At 37.5% G+C, this 17,635-nt stretch overlaps 1 protein-coding gene across 2 annotated transcripts in view; it reads right to left on the bottom strand.

Moving 5' to 3' along the window:
• The window catches only part of mpped1 (metallophosphoesterase domain containing 1), a 71,488-nt gene that overhangs the window by 21,122 nt on the left and 32,731 nt on the right, over positions 1-17,635 (bottom strand). The window contains exons 5-7 of one of the 2 annotated variants that reach the window (XM_039667807.2): positions 15,678-15,793; positions 13,939-14,052; positions 11,689-13,387 (exon numbers count right to left, since the gene is read on the bottom strand). In XM_039667807.2, the coding sequence (XP_039523741.1) occupies positions 13,269-13,387; positions 13,939-14,052; positions 15,678-15,793 (349 nt within the window). In that variant the 3' untranslated portion in view covers positions 11,689-13,268. Of the gene's footprint in view, positions 1-11,688; positions 13,388-13,938; positions 14,053-15,677; positions 15,794-17,635 lie in introns of those variants that run through there. The other variant, XM_089127063.1, reaches the window with a different exon arrangement.

The following is a 17,635-nucleotide window of genomic DNA, read 5'->3' as shown; positions in this document are numbered from 1 at the left end:
CAACAGCTCTTACACTTCGGTTCTGCGGGTCAACGCATTAGGACACGATCTCAACTGGATTGTAACCAATCAGAGATCAGGCACCAGGGTGATTATGACAGAAAATGGAAAGTGACAGAAAAACCCTCCTTTCCATCAAAGACTTTTCCCCCTAAACTTTGTGCCTGGCAGTCAAATTTCCTCATCAGGATTTTGATGAGACTCATGGGCATACGACGTGACAGGTTCATTTCTACAGCGTCTAATTGCTTTCAGCTTTCACTCAGCCAGGTCCCTTATTATTCTGCATTTAGCACACATACAGTAAACCCAGGCAGCCAGCTTCACACCCTATCCGACTTGTAAAAATGATACTGTGCCAGTCCCATTTTGAAATCTTTTAGCTCAAATACTGAGATTTACTGCAAAACAATATATAGTGAGAAGCCACAGAAAAGTATGTTAACAGTTGAATGAATCAAATGACTTGAAAAAAGATTTGTTCATTTTGATGAACGAGTTCGAACAGGAGAGTCACGAACGCGCATCACAGAACAGAGCAAGGCGACCATTTGAGCTTATAAAACTTAATTTTTTTATTTATTTTTGAAATGAGCGATCGTTTCGCTTGATAAGACCCTTATTCATCGTCTGGTGTCGTTTAAAGCCCTTTGAAGCTGCACTGAAACTCTCATTTGGACCTTGAACCGTTTGGTTCCCACTGGAGTCCATTATATGAATGTTTTCATCAAAAACCTTAATTTCTTTTCGACTGAAGAAAGAAAGACGTGGACATCTTGGATGATATGGGGGTGAGTAAATTAAGGAATGGTTTACACAAAATGGCAATTCTGTCATCATTTACTCACACTTGTTATCCAAAACCCTTCTGTCGAAGACAAAAGGAGACATTTTGAATGATGTACTGGTCATTCTTTCCTCTGCAATTACAATGAATGTATCCCAGACTTCAAATTAACTTTCATTATACTGAAAATGTGTAAGCAATGACAGTCGGCTTGTTTTAAAGATCCAGATTTTACATTGACAACAACAAATCCTTTCACGATTTATACTGTAGCTTTATTAGACACACATAACAGTATAGGGAAAGAACTTTCTTTTAAAAGTTTACTTGCTTACTGATTTGTCCATTTAGCAAATTTGTTTTCTCCCCGCTAAATGTGACCCATTTTCCCCTTAACTATGCCCTTTTAGCAGGATTCTGACTAAACCTTCAGATCGAACTAAATTTGAGACAGTGGGAGGTTACGCAGTGAAAAGCAGCAGTGAAATAAAAAGATATGTCAGTGATAAGAGTAGAAAGAAGGCAGAGCTTTTGCTTGAGTGACAGTTGATATAATGCAGCGAGATGAATCTGAACATGACTATCAGAGAGGAAAGACTCCAGAAAGATGGGAAGTCAGATAATGTCTTCATCCAGACACAGACTAAAACACACACACTGTTTTCATGTTTTATGGGGACTTTCCATAGACATAAGGATTTTTATACTGTACAAACTGTATATTCTACTTCAAGTATGTATCCCCTTAAATAAATGTCATCAAATTCTTTGCTTTATTCTGTCCTTCCTTTTCCTCAACAACAACAAGTTGTTTTAACATCTGAGCACAATGCATTCAGGTGCTCACTCCAACTCCGCAAACATTACCCAGGGAGGGGGCGGACCGCTTTGGGGAACTTGCTGTTGTCCGAGGGCAATTGAGTTGATTGTTTGGGCCAGGAGAGAATCTCATTAGAACAAACACACTGTTTATTAATTTCCCTTTTTTTACCCCACTCGATCACCCTGTCCCCGCGGTTAGCCACCATCTGGGGGCCCCCCTTGCCGCGGTCCCTGCTTTTAGAGGACAGAGGGGTGGAAATTGGCACTAAGTGAAGAGATGGCATGCGCGCAACAGAGGGAACAATTTTAATTAAAATGTTTGCCCAGAAAATAATCTCTCGAGTAGCCTTGTTAATTATGACTAATGCCTGCAAAGGTAGCACACGCGAAACGCACGGCGTGTGGGGGTGTTCACCATGGAAACGCGCACGGACGGTGTTTTATCCCCCTCAAACGGAAGTGGGACGGCTCTCCTCCTCCTTTTGTTCCTCACTGAAGCAGCTTGTTTGGCCACCCGGTGATGTGACTTTGTTGTTAATTGGGTCATTGCCTTTACTGCAGCGCGCTGACTCTTCAACCCTGATGTGAAACCCCAGGTGGGTTGTGGCGCAACACAAACATGCACTCATATACACACCGTCCATATGTACACATCGGCGCATTATCGGAGGAGAAACTAACGAGGAGAATTAGAGGAGTTAAATGCTGATTACAAGCTGAAATATTAATTCACGCTTACTGAACTGAGACGTCTGCGGGTGAATTTGTTATGTGGTTTATGCGGAAGGCACACAATCTAGTTAAACAAACTTGATTTTTCCTCATGAACCTCTAGGACAGTTGAACTCGTACTTTGAGTGTGTGCGTCACAAGGTGAATGCTTGTGAAGTAATGGGCCAACGATTTATAAGAAACTGAAAGTCATCAGAGCTGGTATATAAAACCAGATATAGTTTATAACATCCACCATGATTCAAAAGAACAGTGACGTTCAATTTAAAAGTCATGCAGAATAATCTTACCTCATTATTTGACTCTCTATTGAGCGATAGATTTAGCCTTAACAGAATTTTAATAAACAAAATCACATTTAATTAGATATAAAGTTGTTAGATATAGAGCGTCAAATAAAACATTCTGTAAAGTTGCAATTATGAAAGGTATTGAAAAAGTCACATTGTCAAAAATAGAAATCATAATTGGTCAACATTTTTGCAATTGTGAGAAAATAACAATCACAGTTAAAAGAAAGCTGAATGACTTTAGAGAAGAAATCTAAGTAAGATAAAAGTCATAATTGTTAGAATAAATTGCAATTGTAAAATACAAAACAAGTTAGAAGACAAAGTCAAAATGAGTTTCTCATTTTTTCACTCTCAGTATCTGATGAGAGATATGATGAGGGTAGATGACAGATCTTATTAATTCTTTCTGTGCGACACAAACAAGAAAAAAACAACAACCAAAATGTGAGACTTTCCATCTTTTACATGAGTGACATTTAGAGGTCAGATTTCTTGCAAAACATAACAAGAAGCCATTTCACTGAAAATTAAAGCATCTAAAAAGTTTAAAATGATAAATCTACAACATCTGTTTGTCTGTAATCTTTAATCTCACTGTCTCGCACGCACAAATCCACAAACCCTTTCTCCAAAGCACCTCAAATATTTATTCAACGGATTGATGTTCTTTCGCTTTTATGAAATAATCAAAAATGTTTAAAAAGCATGCACTGCCTTTCTCGGAGAGGGCGCTCAATAGCGGGCTGGCGCTCCTTGTGTCTTTATGGTCTGTAAAGAGTGTGTGTGTGTGTGTGTGTCTGGTATCTTGTCTTAATAGTAAAGCCAGTGAGCCGCAGATCAAACAGCGGTTTGGTGTTACAGAAGATCATAATGAACCTCGGCAGCAGGTCTGGAGTCAGACAGAGCCGCATGCAAACACCGGGGAGGAGAGCGCAGGGCGCCGGGACGTGCTTCGATTCCTGATATTCCTGCCTGAGTGTGTGTGTGTGAACAGTGGTGCATGAGAGATCTGCATATGAGTTAAAGACGGAACGCTTTACCTTATTCATCAGAGCAACACAGGAGATCTCAGGGATATTTAGGTGTCAGCCTCTTTCTTGCATAATTTTTTCTCCTTAAAATATTGCATATAGGGTTTGATTGATGTCACTTCCTTCTTTACTGAAGACCACCATACACACTATAAAAAAAACTAGGGCTTTCAAATGATTAATCGCGATTAATTGCATCCAAAATAAAAGTTTGTGTTTACATAATATATGTGGGTGCACTGTGTATAATTATTTTATATATATAAATACACACACACGCTTGTATATATTTATGAATTACATGTATATACTGTATATAGATTTATATAAAATGTATAATATATATAAATATTTTATATTTTTTCTTAAATATACATGCATGTGTGTGTATTGAAATATATACAAAATAATTATACACAGTGCACCCATATATTATGTAAACACAAACTTTTATTTTGGATGCGATTAATCATTTGACAGCCCTACAAAAAAAAAAAAAAAAAAAAACTGCAAATTTCCTGTTTGATTTAATGTGGTACTTGCTGTTCCTTTGTAATTGTTTGTGAAATATACTTTTTACCAAATTGCTTTGGTGTGCCAGCACAAATTCACATGAAAAGTTCAAAATAAAGGAACACTGGCACATGTAAAAGTCACATTGCTTGATTTAAAATAATTTTGTGAGATACAAAGAAGTGTTTATGAAAAATAAAAGTCACAAATATGAGATCTATTGTCACTATTGTCGATATAAATCATATGGTCACATGTCAGTTTAGTAAAGTTGGTAAATCATCAAAGCCATGCAGAGCAGGAGCTTGAAATAGTCAATCAACATTTGTTGTTGTTGCTGGTTGACCAAGTTGGTCTTGTTGTGCTAGTTAAGTATATCATATGTCAAACATCTCTCCATCATGTATTCGCATCAACTACATGCTCACCAATAAGTGTCAGTGAGTTTTCTTCACTTGGCAAGATGGAAAGGCTCAGTGACAAAAATGAAGGGTGGAGTGAATGGAGTCCTCCATCACCATCTGAAAGTGTGTATGTGAATGTGAAGCATAAACTGCTGTAAATGTATTATTTCATTTCCAGCTATCTTTTCTACTTTGCACATTTGCCAAAATTTGGAAAGAGATGCTGATAAAAATCCAACAACAATGCGACTTCCACAGAAAAAGCGAAGTTAAAGTTGCATAATACGCACAACACATGCAGTTCACAGTAAAGAAGGGGGACAAAGACTAACTCATGCAGTGGAATTCAGAGGTGGCTAAACCTCCCGCAGAGCTATGCAGGTGTGAAGAGCCTGATATCAACATTCAGGGCACTCGTTCTGCCTCTAGAATGTGCAAGGTTCTCTGGAGAGCACACACACACACACTTCCTGAAAAGCATCCCATTTCTTGCTTCATGAGTCATTGGAGAAATTATTCGCTGCACAAATATAGCTTACATGTTCTTCGTATCTCATTAGAGCAAACAAAAGAACAGAAACACTGAATAATTTTGATTTCTCGATGTTCCAGCTAATTATATTCTTTGGAGGCTGCCTGCAAGCAGCAGGACATCATTTTAATTTGTATCCTCTAAAAACCCTATTAAAAGAAAGCCAGACAAAAAGTTCGCTATGTTCACAGCACTTGTTTTCCAGATTGGAAAAGTGAAGCAAGGTAATTAAATGTAAAGTGGGCAGCAGTACTAGTTTTATTGTATCCGTTGTATTCAAAAGGCAAACACAAACAGAACTCCCCTTTACAAGTACATCCTTAAATTTGCCGCTCTTGCTTTGTAAACAAGCAAATTACAGCAACACGCAAAGTAAATATTGGTTATATTTGAGATGTAATATGTGAGCTATTCAGAGATAATATATTCATAGGAATCACTGTAGGCATTATGTGCGTGGGCTACAGTACTGAAATCTTTGAGCGATTCATTAAAGGCTTTCGATTAATTAATACCATCACGGTCATGATCCAAACATGACACTCGGGTCTGTTCTGGCATGCCCTCGTCACGGAAAACCAAAACAAGACATGGATGGATAGAGAGACGGACACTCTTTGTACAATATAATACCAATTTTGGTATTTGATGTTCAAAGTGACATCTATGTCCTGAAGCAAAATCAGTTAACCAATTATCTAAATGCTAAAAATTATTGCATCATTTTTGGGATCATTCCAAATTTAAAATGAATATTTCTTTCATCTTTTAAAACAGACTTATCAGCCTTTTAAAATCACCACGGAATTTAGTGTATCGTTCTCGACACAGAGCTGGAGATATATCTTTGATATGCAGAGTTATAAAAATATGCAAAGAAATGCACATTCCACGCAAATATTCATATTAATGTGCATCTGTGCAACTGGTGATGGTGGAAAATCAGCTCTCTTATTCAAAGTGAAGAGTCACATTAAAAGAAAGACCAAGCACGCACACTCACAGACACACACACACACGTTTAGAGTCATGCGTTTTGACAATCTCTCTGCACGCTAATCTGATGATGGATTATATGTTGGAGGATGTGATGAGTTTTGGCAGACCATCTTCACTGCTTTCCACTTCACGGACAGAGAATCCCAACAAGACTTGTAAGACAGTTTGAAGTGTGTCGCTAAGGAAACCGACTCGCCGCACCTGCTGGAATTCAAACCTGGCACCAGCCCCAACAACTCAAATCAAGAGCGTCGGCCAATCCTACGGCATCTATATTGCATCTAAAATACGCATGTGTGTACATGTTTACAAGAGCAACAGAGAATACGTGTGAGAGTAAAGTGTAAATGTCAAATACACTCGTTCAGATTTGATTCAATAAGTTTTCCCTGAGCGCGCATCAAACCTGTTACATCAATATCTCATTTCAGGATCTCAGAACAGATGGCTTGACATGTCCAAGGTCTGTCAGCTGCGCTCCTTCATATTCTGTCATCAGCACGCCTGTATAGTAGCACTCACAATATGTGCATTTGCAAATGACTCTATATGTCCTTTCATTGCCATTTAGTCTCTGACTATATTTATTACATCATACGGCAGAGTTGATGTCATTATTGATCATGATGTACATTAAATCTTCAAGTGGATTTTAAATGCAACATACAAACAAGTATTAGCATCTTTGAAAATGAAGTTGCAAGATTATTCTATAGGTAAAACAGGTTTGTTAACACTATTTCAATAGTCCACTTTAGACATTTTACTAACTATAAGTAACTTTGTCAACAAACTCTTATTAGAGTATTAGTACTGTCTGCTTAATATCTGCTAACTCTTTATTGTGATGGTCCGCCAACAGACATTCGACTGATAAGTAACTTTGCAAGTACATGTCAACTTATTCTACTAACCCTAACAGTCTACAAATACTCTGACTGTTAATTGATGACCAATTGAGCTTAGCTCAAAGCTCACAACGATTGTCTTAATCTCAAGAATAGATCAGTTGATAGGACCAGATTTTCTCTTCTTTAAGACTAGAAAGCATAAACCTTAGAGGAATCTTCAACAGGAGCCATGTGTTCATTTTCATAACATCACAGAGCTGTAATAATTAAACTATATTGGCCATTGCTGTCTAGTGAGCGATAGAAGTTGGATCGAGTTAATTATTTGTGCATATGTTTCTGAATAATTATCACTCACAGCACTATTTGTGCATATTGCAGAGCCCTTCCAGATGTTGAGAATGGATTTTGCTATGAAGTTTTGGTTGTGCTACATGAAATGAGAAGTCCATTTACCTGCACTTTAGAGAGACAGATACCGTTTTAGAAAGTAAATAATGCAGGGACACTTTTACTTACAAGGCATCTGTTTTCAAGGTGTTTCTGTAACAGGTATTGAGTTGTATAATCAATGTTGTAAGATGTCGAACTAACTAATCATTATTATGACCCTGTCCCACAAGCATGATGTCATTGGTCGCCCTGTAACCAGAAGCATGCGACTTAGCAGACCAGGGCACAGAATATGATTAATAAATTATGAACAATTCATATTGTCACTTAGTAGTTGAAGGACCCCAGAGGATTTTGAATAGTCCATATATATATATATATATATACACACACACACACACTCTAAACAATGCTGGGTTGTTTGAAATATTGTTTGTCAAATACGGACAAACCCAAATGCTGTTAAAAGTTAAAATTTTAACCCAACTTCAGCTTTCACTTTCAACTGTAAATTTAAAAAAATAAATTAACCCAACATTTGGGTTTGTCCATATTTCACCCAAATTTGGGATGAAACAACCCAGCATTTTTTTTAGAGTGTATATATATATTTTCATTCTTTTCAATAAAGTCAAACTGTCTCCTACTTTACATCCGTTGTCAAAAGCATTATAAAGAGACAGTGAGTCAGTGAAAAACAAAGTTTGAGAAGAGGAATGAACCCTGACTTTAAAGGCCGAGTTTGATTCTGACCAGCAAAACCTGTCAGGAAATGCATGCAGTGAATATGAATTTGTTGTATTCATCTCGTGAGTATTTAAAAGGAAGTATTTAAACATTCAGCTCCATGTTCATTACATTCTGCTTTGTTTCACATTTGGGTCCTCCGAACATAAAGGGCATGTAATGCTAAAAAAATGCAATGCCACAGACTCAAACAGAGGACATGATAGGACATGCATCCAAGATCAAGAGGTGAAGAGACGGTTTTGGTACAGGACACTTTGGACATCATCAAAACAGCATTAGTATAATGGTACAAATGCCCTGCATGTTGGTAAGAAGAGAGCGGGCACCAGATTGGGTAAGAACTCAGCAGGGACCTCCCACCCCGAGGCTCTGTTCCGACACTTTGCTGATGACAGAAATGGGAGTTTTCGTCATTTTTGGCATGGAGAAAGAACCATCGCAGAACAAAAGAGCGAGGGGGTGTTCTGGTTTTGCATGACTCCCTACGGAGTGAGTCCTACACGCCCTAAGCCATGCTAAAAGTGGGAGGGAGAGGCTAAACCTGGCAACCCAACCTAAATCTGGCATCTTGGCGATTCTTAGACTATTCGTGCTGCCTTATGAGCAAATGACTTAACACTGATGTAAATTGCAAGGCTTATCTATATCAAGAACTAGGCCATTTGTATTCTGCAAGAAATAAGATGGCTACTATTGTTCTTTGTCTGTATTAATGCCCCCTGAGGCGTTATGTTTCATATGTTAATGAAGCCAGCAATAGGACAATGCGTCTTGACCTTGCAAACAATACATTCTACTTCTTGAGTTATATAGTTCTTTATGTAGGTTATAAAAGTTTTTAATATAGGGTAACATTCAAAAGTTTAAGGTCGGTAAGATTTTTCAAAGAAATGCGTTTTGCTCATCAAGTTTGATTTGAAAATAGTAAAATCAGTAATATTGTAAAAAATATTTGTCTAATACATATTAAAATGCAATTTATTGTAAAATTCTCAATCATTTCACATTAACAGTTATGCTGCTTCATATTTTTGGTGGAATCTGTGATACCCCTGTCCTTGATAAGTAAAAAGTATTAACTTATTTCATAAATTGTACTCATTGAAGCCTTAAAACGATGGTCATAAATAGATAAAAATGTTTTAAGCCCGTACTGAGACTTTTATTTTTAATGTTTAACCCAATCCAGCTGAGATCAAAGCAGTAGTTTTTCATCTCTCTCACTTTGTGTGATTCAAGTTTAATGCAACTATTGGAATCCATAACTTCAGAGAGGTGCCGCATACTTCATTTTCAATTACATTTATGATCCATCGTATTGCTGGATCTAAATATTAAATATACATCAATAAATATTCATTACACACCGGATAGTCAACTAGAGTCAGTCTTACTTCAAGGGAAAGATGGTAGCATTTGTTTGAAGCAATAAGAATATGTTGAGCGGTAAAGAATTATATAGATTAAAAATTACGCATAATGCGTCCATGAACTTATGAATGCATAAGGACAGAAGGTATATATTTAAGCCCATGTAACATCCAATGTGTTTGACCATATGCATTAAACAGTATGTAAAAGGCCATTTAAAGCACATTCTCCAGCAACTACTTAATAGAGAATATGACTCAGGGCTAAAGATATTCGCCCCGGAGGACATGTAGTCATTAAGGATGACACCGTAGCAAATAACAGCACTAAGTTCCCAAATTTTAAAATCTTTCTTCATAGAATAAGTCAACCAATTTCTCCTTCAGGATATGGGTAATTCAAAGGCGATGAAATTTAAACATCTTTGTCACAACAAACATTGTTCATAAATAAGCAGCATATGACAGTAATCAGCATGCATTGTTGCGGCTAATTGTTTCGTGTTTTCTTTTCTCCAGCGGCAGTTGCATACGCATTATTTCCACTCGTATTCCTTCGACTGGCATCAAGTAGTTTTAGAGTGAGCCAGACGGCACACCCCGGGACGTTTAACAGCGTTAAAATGCAGTACACCAGGCCTTTTATTCAGCTTTAAGAGCTTGAAACGGCTGACAAGAAGATGTCGAAGATGTATTTGTGAGTTTATAAGAGACACACAGAGAGAGAGGACATTGCTGTGTAAAGCACACAAGTCGACAGAGAGACAGATGTTGATGATGCGTACTAAAGAGGATTCACAGGAGTAGATGGCACAAAAAGATCTAAGAAAATGGAGGTGGACACATAAGGAGAGTAATAGGGAATATGTAGGTAAAAAGTGGCCAGAGATGGGAAGGATAACAGAGAACAGAGTCTTTAATGGCATAGTAAAAGCCAGCGCGGAATAAATTACCTTCCATCCCGCAGGATTACTCATGTGATTATTTGAATGAGGGATTTCATTAGGATGTGCAGAGGTGTGGAAGAAGGAAGGCCGAAATGATACAAGAGTGCGGACAATTTTTACCAACATGAATTAAGTTTTAGACACGTGCAGATAATTGATATGAAATTCACAGTCCTTTGATTCAGACAAAAAAACATTAATAATGGGAATCTACTCGTCTCACACACAGCTAGAGAAAAAGGCCGAGATGAAACAAAAGAGAGATTGAAGAAAAATGAGGACATAACCGATTGATGGGGGTGAGTTTTAATTTAAGAGGCACGACGAGAGATTGATGGAGAGAATGGGATATATCATGGTGGTCGTGACACATCTGAAATTTGTGTAAATCATCTTTGAAGAAACTACACAAAAAAAGTGTGCACATGATCACAATTTACAAAACTGAAAAAATAGCATGTTATATGGGATATATATATACATTAACGCTCCAACTTAAAACACTGTGAACACTGTGCTTTACCTCTAGACCATCATCAGAAAAAAAAAAAAAGGTATTCAGACCAACAGGTAATGATGACATCATCAGATTACCTGCCCACAGGAAGTCACATGTGTACACTTGTTTTTAATTTTGTGTAGTTATGTACCATATACTGATTAACAACTGATATTAGAGATATTTTCATTTATCTGTACCAGTTGATATTGAATATTTAATTTTGATTTTTTTTTTCATATTTTGACATTTTTATTAAGTGTCAGATGTCAGCGAAGGTAAAATTAATCTTATAAAACTAACACTGTTCTATAGTAAATCTTAAAATTAACTTATATTTTTCATACTGTATTACTATATTGTGGTGCCTAAATCCACTTATTAAAATGATTGTAAGAGTTTTATTTTAATTTATATAGACAAAAGAGTACAGAATTGTAATATTTATCAGTTATTAGCCATTGGTCAAACTTTTTATATTCTTAATTTGCGTATTTCTGACTATGTAACATAATATGATGATTTTAAGGTATGAAATAATGTTAATATAAATAAACATTTATAAATCATGTAACTTCCTGTGGAGGTACCCTGATGATGTCATTATGTCTTCAATGTGAAATGAAGCCATTGAGACATGTTGAGTTTGAAACGTTGAGGATGTTCAATACAATTTTGGACCATTAATATCAGTGTGCAAATATTTACCTAAGTTCCTCCCATAAATGATCTTTTCCAGAACAAAAATCAGTTTCAACAGTGAAATTCCTCTCTCCTAGAATTTATTCAACACCATAACTCTTTAGATGGCATAAAATTAACTAACCAAAACAAAAAAATCTCTCAAATAAAGAAAAATGTTATCTTTAGCACAACACAAGTAATTAACAAACAATCCACCAAATCTGTATGGAAATTCAGAACAGCATTCTGGGAAAAAATTAACTGGAGCACAGCAGTAAACCGATGACAACGTCTTTAAAAGAAAGGCCCACATACGGGCACGAATGAATGGAGAGAAAAAACAAGAGGAAAGCCACATGACAGTGAAGCACCTCTGACCGAATGCAAACAAGTGTACAAACAGCAAGAAAGATGAGAATCCATCTCCCAGGCATCAGCTCATCCTTCCTTTCCAAGTCCAATATTTTTCTTTTTATCCCTTCGATCTCTTCGTCCTCTGATGCTTTTTTTCCCTGGGCTATGAAAGAGGAGCAATTGATCGCGTATCAATGCACACACACACACACACACACACGCAGAGTGATAATTTGTTCGATTAGCTTTTTATTCATCCAAATATGGAAGAGATGAAAACCCTCTGCACATCTCACAGAAGAGTCATATTAGGCCTAATGCCACACACAGTTAATGCTGAAGAGCTGTAAAAACACATGGGAATAAATTATCGCCAGGAGGAATGTTAATAAATTATAGCGGGGAGCATGTGGATCAAAGTGCAATGTATTCTTGTTATGCAAAAGCGCACTTTGCGCGCATGACGAGTCTTTGATATTCAGAGGGGGGACATTTACGGCACGCTTTAGAAGAACTTTTAAATATTTGACCTTAAACACTTCAAACTACTGTAAAAGTCCACACTGCTTTAGTAAAGGACCGTTTGCTTGAAAACACACTCACAGTTTTACACGTTTACAGTAAATCGAACAATAAAGGAGGAGTATAAAAAGTGGAGAACACAGGAAAATATTCGGACACATTTTTTTTTGTTACCCCACCCTCCCCAATCACTATTTTTAAACATCACATTCCTGTTTAGGGCAAATTGATCTCTTCCAGTGTATGGCCCCAGGTTCAAAAGAGCAACAAATAACAGAGCAGTTAGGAAAATAGTAGGATGAGAGACTGAGACTCGGATAAAGAGAGAAAGAAATGGTAAAGACCCTGAACAAACTTGTTTGCACCATAGCACTGTTTCCTCTGTAACTTTCAAGAGTGGATCCAGAGCAAAAGAAAAAAAAGATTCTCTCCCCCGAGTCAGAGGTCCATTGAGGCTACAAGGTTACAATGTTCCTTAAATAAGTGCCAGCCAAATGAGGAGAAAGCTTGGCTTCCATGATCAGAAGTACATGCGATTGTCACGCCGATTCAAGTGCAACACAAGAGTCAAGTTCAGAAAAAGACTTCAAATGTCTGTCAGTGAGGCAGAATGCCACTCTTTTATGTCTGAGGGTGGCACACGGCACAAAAATGGGTGGAAATATCCTTGAGGATATCCAGATCGGCGTCTCTCGCTCGCTCTATATACACTACGCAGCATCTGTATACGCTCAAGAAAGGGGCCCTGAATGAAAGGAGGCGGCGATGGGCCGGTCTCGGTTCAATCATGAGCTCCTGGGATTGGGCAAGTCGAAAACGATGGGCGCGTTCATAGGCTGGAAGTTCACCGTGCACGCAGAGGCGTTAACAAACGTGGTGGTTCCATCTGTCATCATACCGTAACCTAGCTCACACAAACATAAAGGACAGAGATATTACCATAGCTGAAGTTGAAAAACGTGATGTTGTAGAGAAAATATACGTTTAAATACAGGTAAACGGGTGAAAAACCAGGATGAAAGTGTTGGTGGTAAGTACGAATAACCATGCAGTGTGTGTGAGGGATGAATACTTTTAAGATTTTAACCACTAAGACATTGCAAACAGCAAAAAAATACACATAATAATAAGTAAACAGCTGTCATTTTTATGTTATGGCACAGAAATATGGCAGAGTCAAACACATACATGCACAACGCACAAGCTTACACAAATGTATAATGCAACCACATTGCACTCTTTGAGATTGTTTCCTCTATTTATTATGAATATGAATGTGAACTAGTTCTTGCTATAGAGCTGTCAGAAGGCAGAGCAGCATGGGACAGACTCTGCCTTGCTAACCCCAAAACAGGGTGGATTGACGTGGCAGCATGAACAAGATCACAGGGCCGTGTGGATTTTCATGCATGCGATTTATAGACAGTTGGGAACATCATCATGTGATGTGATTACCTTCATGAATGTGTCCAAATACATGCAGTTTGGGCTGAACTCTCCTCTGGACGGTGTTCAATAGCTCCATACAGCCAACACGCTGCATCTTCCTGGGCACCCAGTCCAAGAAACCTACAAAAAAGGAGTATAATTACTAATATGAAGATCACAAGTCAAAGAAAAATCACAGATTTGTTTCATTTAAGCTTTTTGGAGTTAAAGCAGGACAAATTTCAGAGATGTAACCCACTGTAAAAATATATTTTCAAGATTTGTTATCACAACATATTTTCTTTGGTCAAATCAACTTTATAATAATTTATTTAGTTGAGATAACTTATTATTTTGAGTTTCTGATGATTAAATGAATCTCCTTCATTGTATTAACTCACTATTTCCAGTTCAATCAACTTAAAATTTTAAAAGCAACCCAGGTTACTTACTTTTTTAAGTTAAACCAACAATATTTTTTTACAGTTTAGTAATCACAACATTTTTTCTTTTGTCAAATCAACTTAAATAATTTATTTAGTTCAGATAACATATAATTTTGAGTTTCTAATGATTAAATCAATCTCCTTCATTGTATTAACTCACTTTTTCCAGTTCAATGAACTTTTAAGGCAACCAGGTTACTTACTTTAAGTTAAACCAAATCAATATTTTGTTTACAGTGTAGGGAATCAAATCGAACTTAACAACTGTGGTTCTGATTCAACTTAGCGGTTTGGGTTGCTTAATGATGTTTTATTCATTTTGAAGAAGAAATTTGAGATGTGAGGTGCTAATTTAAGAACTGTACCAGGGGTAAAGTCTTGACTCACTGAATTTTAATTAGATGATGTGACTGGATGCTCTAGAAAGGTTACAGAACTGATTAATATTTATGAGCTAAGCCTTAGCCATAGTAGGATTAGTAAATACACATCCTGGATTTTGATTTCCAAACCTACAGAGCACAATGACTTCTTTAAGTTTTTGACTTCAATAAAGGGCACATTCTTATGTCCATCTGTATTGTTTTTATATGCAAACAAAAATACATTTTTGTGAAGAGGCTGATGCTGCGTCCGAAATTTAATACATTCCTACTATGTGAAAAACAGAGTGGTATGTCCAAATTCATAGTATGATCTACAACTTCAGCCGGGACTCTGAAGTACGCATTTAATGGACACTTTACTATCCCACGAGGCCACGGGAGAGGATTTGTGAACAGTGGTGAAGCGAAGCAACTGGTCACGAAGTAAGTTTCAAACTATGTACGAATTGACTGGATCCGAGGTGATCATTAAAGACCACAAACTTGACTTTACACATGTAGTGTGACGTCTCTACATACATAACGCACAGACTTACCGTGAGTCTTCAGAGACCTCATTTGAGGCTAATGATAAACGCCCACATCTGCACGAATGTATAGTGAGACACGTCTTTACCATGAGAATTACACATTGTCACAATCGCAAAGCCCAAAAGCTTATTGTTTTAAACCGCAGCTGTCTTTATGCACAAACTTCCACTCTCCGTACATATGACTGTGTGTGTGTGAGGGTTTTCTTATGTGCGAAGGGATTTGCTGCACTGCGAACAGCGTCTCAGCGTTGCATGCTTTAGCAGCCTGCTGTAGCAACTCCATCTGCCAAAGCCTCAAAGCAAAAGACTTGTGTGTGCGCAAGGATGAAGACAACATAATGGGAAATAACCATCACCGCATGCTTTTGTGCGTGTGTATTTGTGTGTGATTTAGGTCTTACCCAGAGGAGGGCAGTGTGTGAGAAGAATATCCGTGGAATCTGGGATCTGATTCCACTTCTCCAGCAGAGCTTGTCCACGTGGTAGATTAAAACCCCAGCCGTAGTACCAGGGCTGCCTGAACATATAAATAAAGAAGAAACACAGTTAAAGCTGATGTGGCCATGACCATTACTTTCAATGTCTTCACTTGTGCTTCACTGATCTTTTACCCAGACTGCCCAACCACTGATTAAGGCAACATGACATTTCCATTTGGATCTGTATCTGTGCGATATCTTAGGTTTATGATGAAGAATCCCCAAATCTCTTTGAAATGACTGTCACATCTTTTACAAAATGACAAAAGTTTAAATAGAAGTGAAAAAGAAGCTGTGGCGGGAGTTACAGGTACGAGGCCGGATAAGATAATGTCCTCATCTCTCTGCTGTTGACTGTCCAAAAAAGCATGGGCGTGAGGACGATTTGAAAAGCTCAGCTCATGAATATTAATTAGGTGATGTAACGTTCGGCTAGTAGTCCAAAACGATCGAAAAGGCTGGTAAGTGGGCGCTTCACATAGAGGATTACCATTTGTGCATTTGATCAGTTCACTGCCAATGCACTTGATTGGCAGACGCTTCTCCTTGGTCTTAAAGTCATTTAAACAAAACAAAGTAGGCCGTCAACAATGTTTCAATCCGATTAATTAATACATTTTATTTAAATGAATTAATTATTAAACAGTTCGAATCATTTAATATTGATTCATATTTTTTATGCCTGTATGCATATAATATGGTCACATATAAATATATCACTTTAGATTAGGGTTCAATTCTCATTATGAACTAACTCTTAACTATGTCTTTAGACTCAAACTTCTAATTAGCGCTTATTAATAGTTAGTAAGGTAATTGTTAAGTTTAGGTATTGTGGGGATGTACAGAAGAATATCTTCATGCAGATTAAGGCATTGATATGTGCTTAATATGTAATAAACAGCCAATATCATGTCACTAAATAGTGACAATTGGAAACTTAAGTGTTACCATTTATATTTGTGTGTGTGTGTGAGAGAAATAAGTAAAGATCAGAAAGGCAGGCAGAGAACAGGTAGAGGGAGACTGTGTGTAAGGACAGAGAGGGGGGTTGATGGTTTTGCCTATGCCCCATCACTTTGATTGCAGATGCACCAAGCTTGAGTGACGGTATAGAAATTAACATGTCACTAACAATCTGTCCCCAGATCCATCTTCCTCTGCTGTGGCGGATTTGCACATTCATGTGTGCGACTATGTTGAAAGACTCTGAGTGTGTGTGTGTTACACATAAAGCTTCCCTTGCCTCTACGTGGATTTTGTCATTTATAGAGAGCAGTCGCTTGAAACATTTACTTTTATAGCTGGCTGACGCATCAGTGTCCTGCACTGCAAACACACACACACACACACACACACAGACCCTTTGAGGAGCTATCTAGATCAGCCCTGGGTTCCATCATCTTAAGAAGGTCAAGAGGAAAGAAGGGGCTCATGGGAAAGCAAATGCTATTTTCATTTGATTTCAACTGATTAATATTCAAATCACTTCTATCATCAGAGTCTAAACATTTATGATCAAACATCCGAAGGCACATTGACGCAGTCTGATTAATTCACATCTCTAATCTTAAAACATTTAAAATGGCCTTTGCATATTGATGGTGCTATTTAAATATTCATTTCCATCTTTACACGGACGTCTCAATTACACTGGATTGAGAAAGTACTCATTATTGGTGTCCCAAACAGCTTTTCTAACTAAGTAGAGGGAGATTAATAAACAGACGGAATGAATGAGAGAGAGAGAGAGAGAGAGAGAGAGAGAGAGAGGGTTGCATGTGAACACAGAAAGGGAAACACTTTGAAAACTGCTTTAAGCATGATTCAATCATGAAATTCAAAAACTCTGGCTCAGTTTAATGAAGATTATTTCAAGC

The sequence above is a fragment of the Pimephales promelas genome, chromosome 24 (genome assembly GCF_988280905.1).
Source record: "Pimephales promelas chromosome 24, fPimPro1.hap1.1, whole genome shotgun sequence".
NCBI classification, from domain to species: domain Eukaryota; kingdom Metazoa; phylum Chordata; class Actinopteri; order Cypriniformes; family Leuciscidae; genus Pimephales; species Pimephales promelas.
The sequence above is the reverse complement of the archived record's forward strand: the minus strand, read 5'-3'. Positions and strand labels throughout refer to the sequence as shown.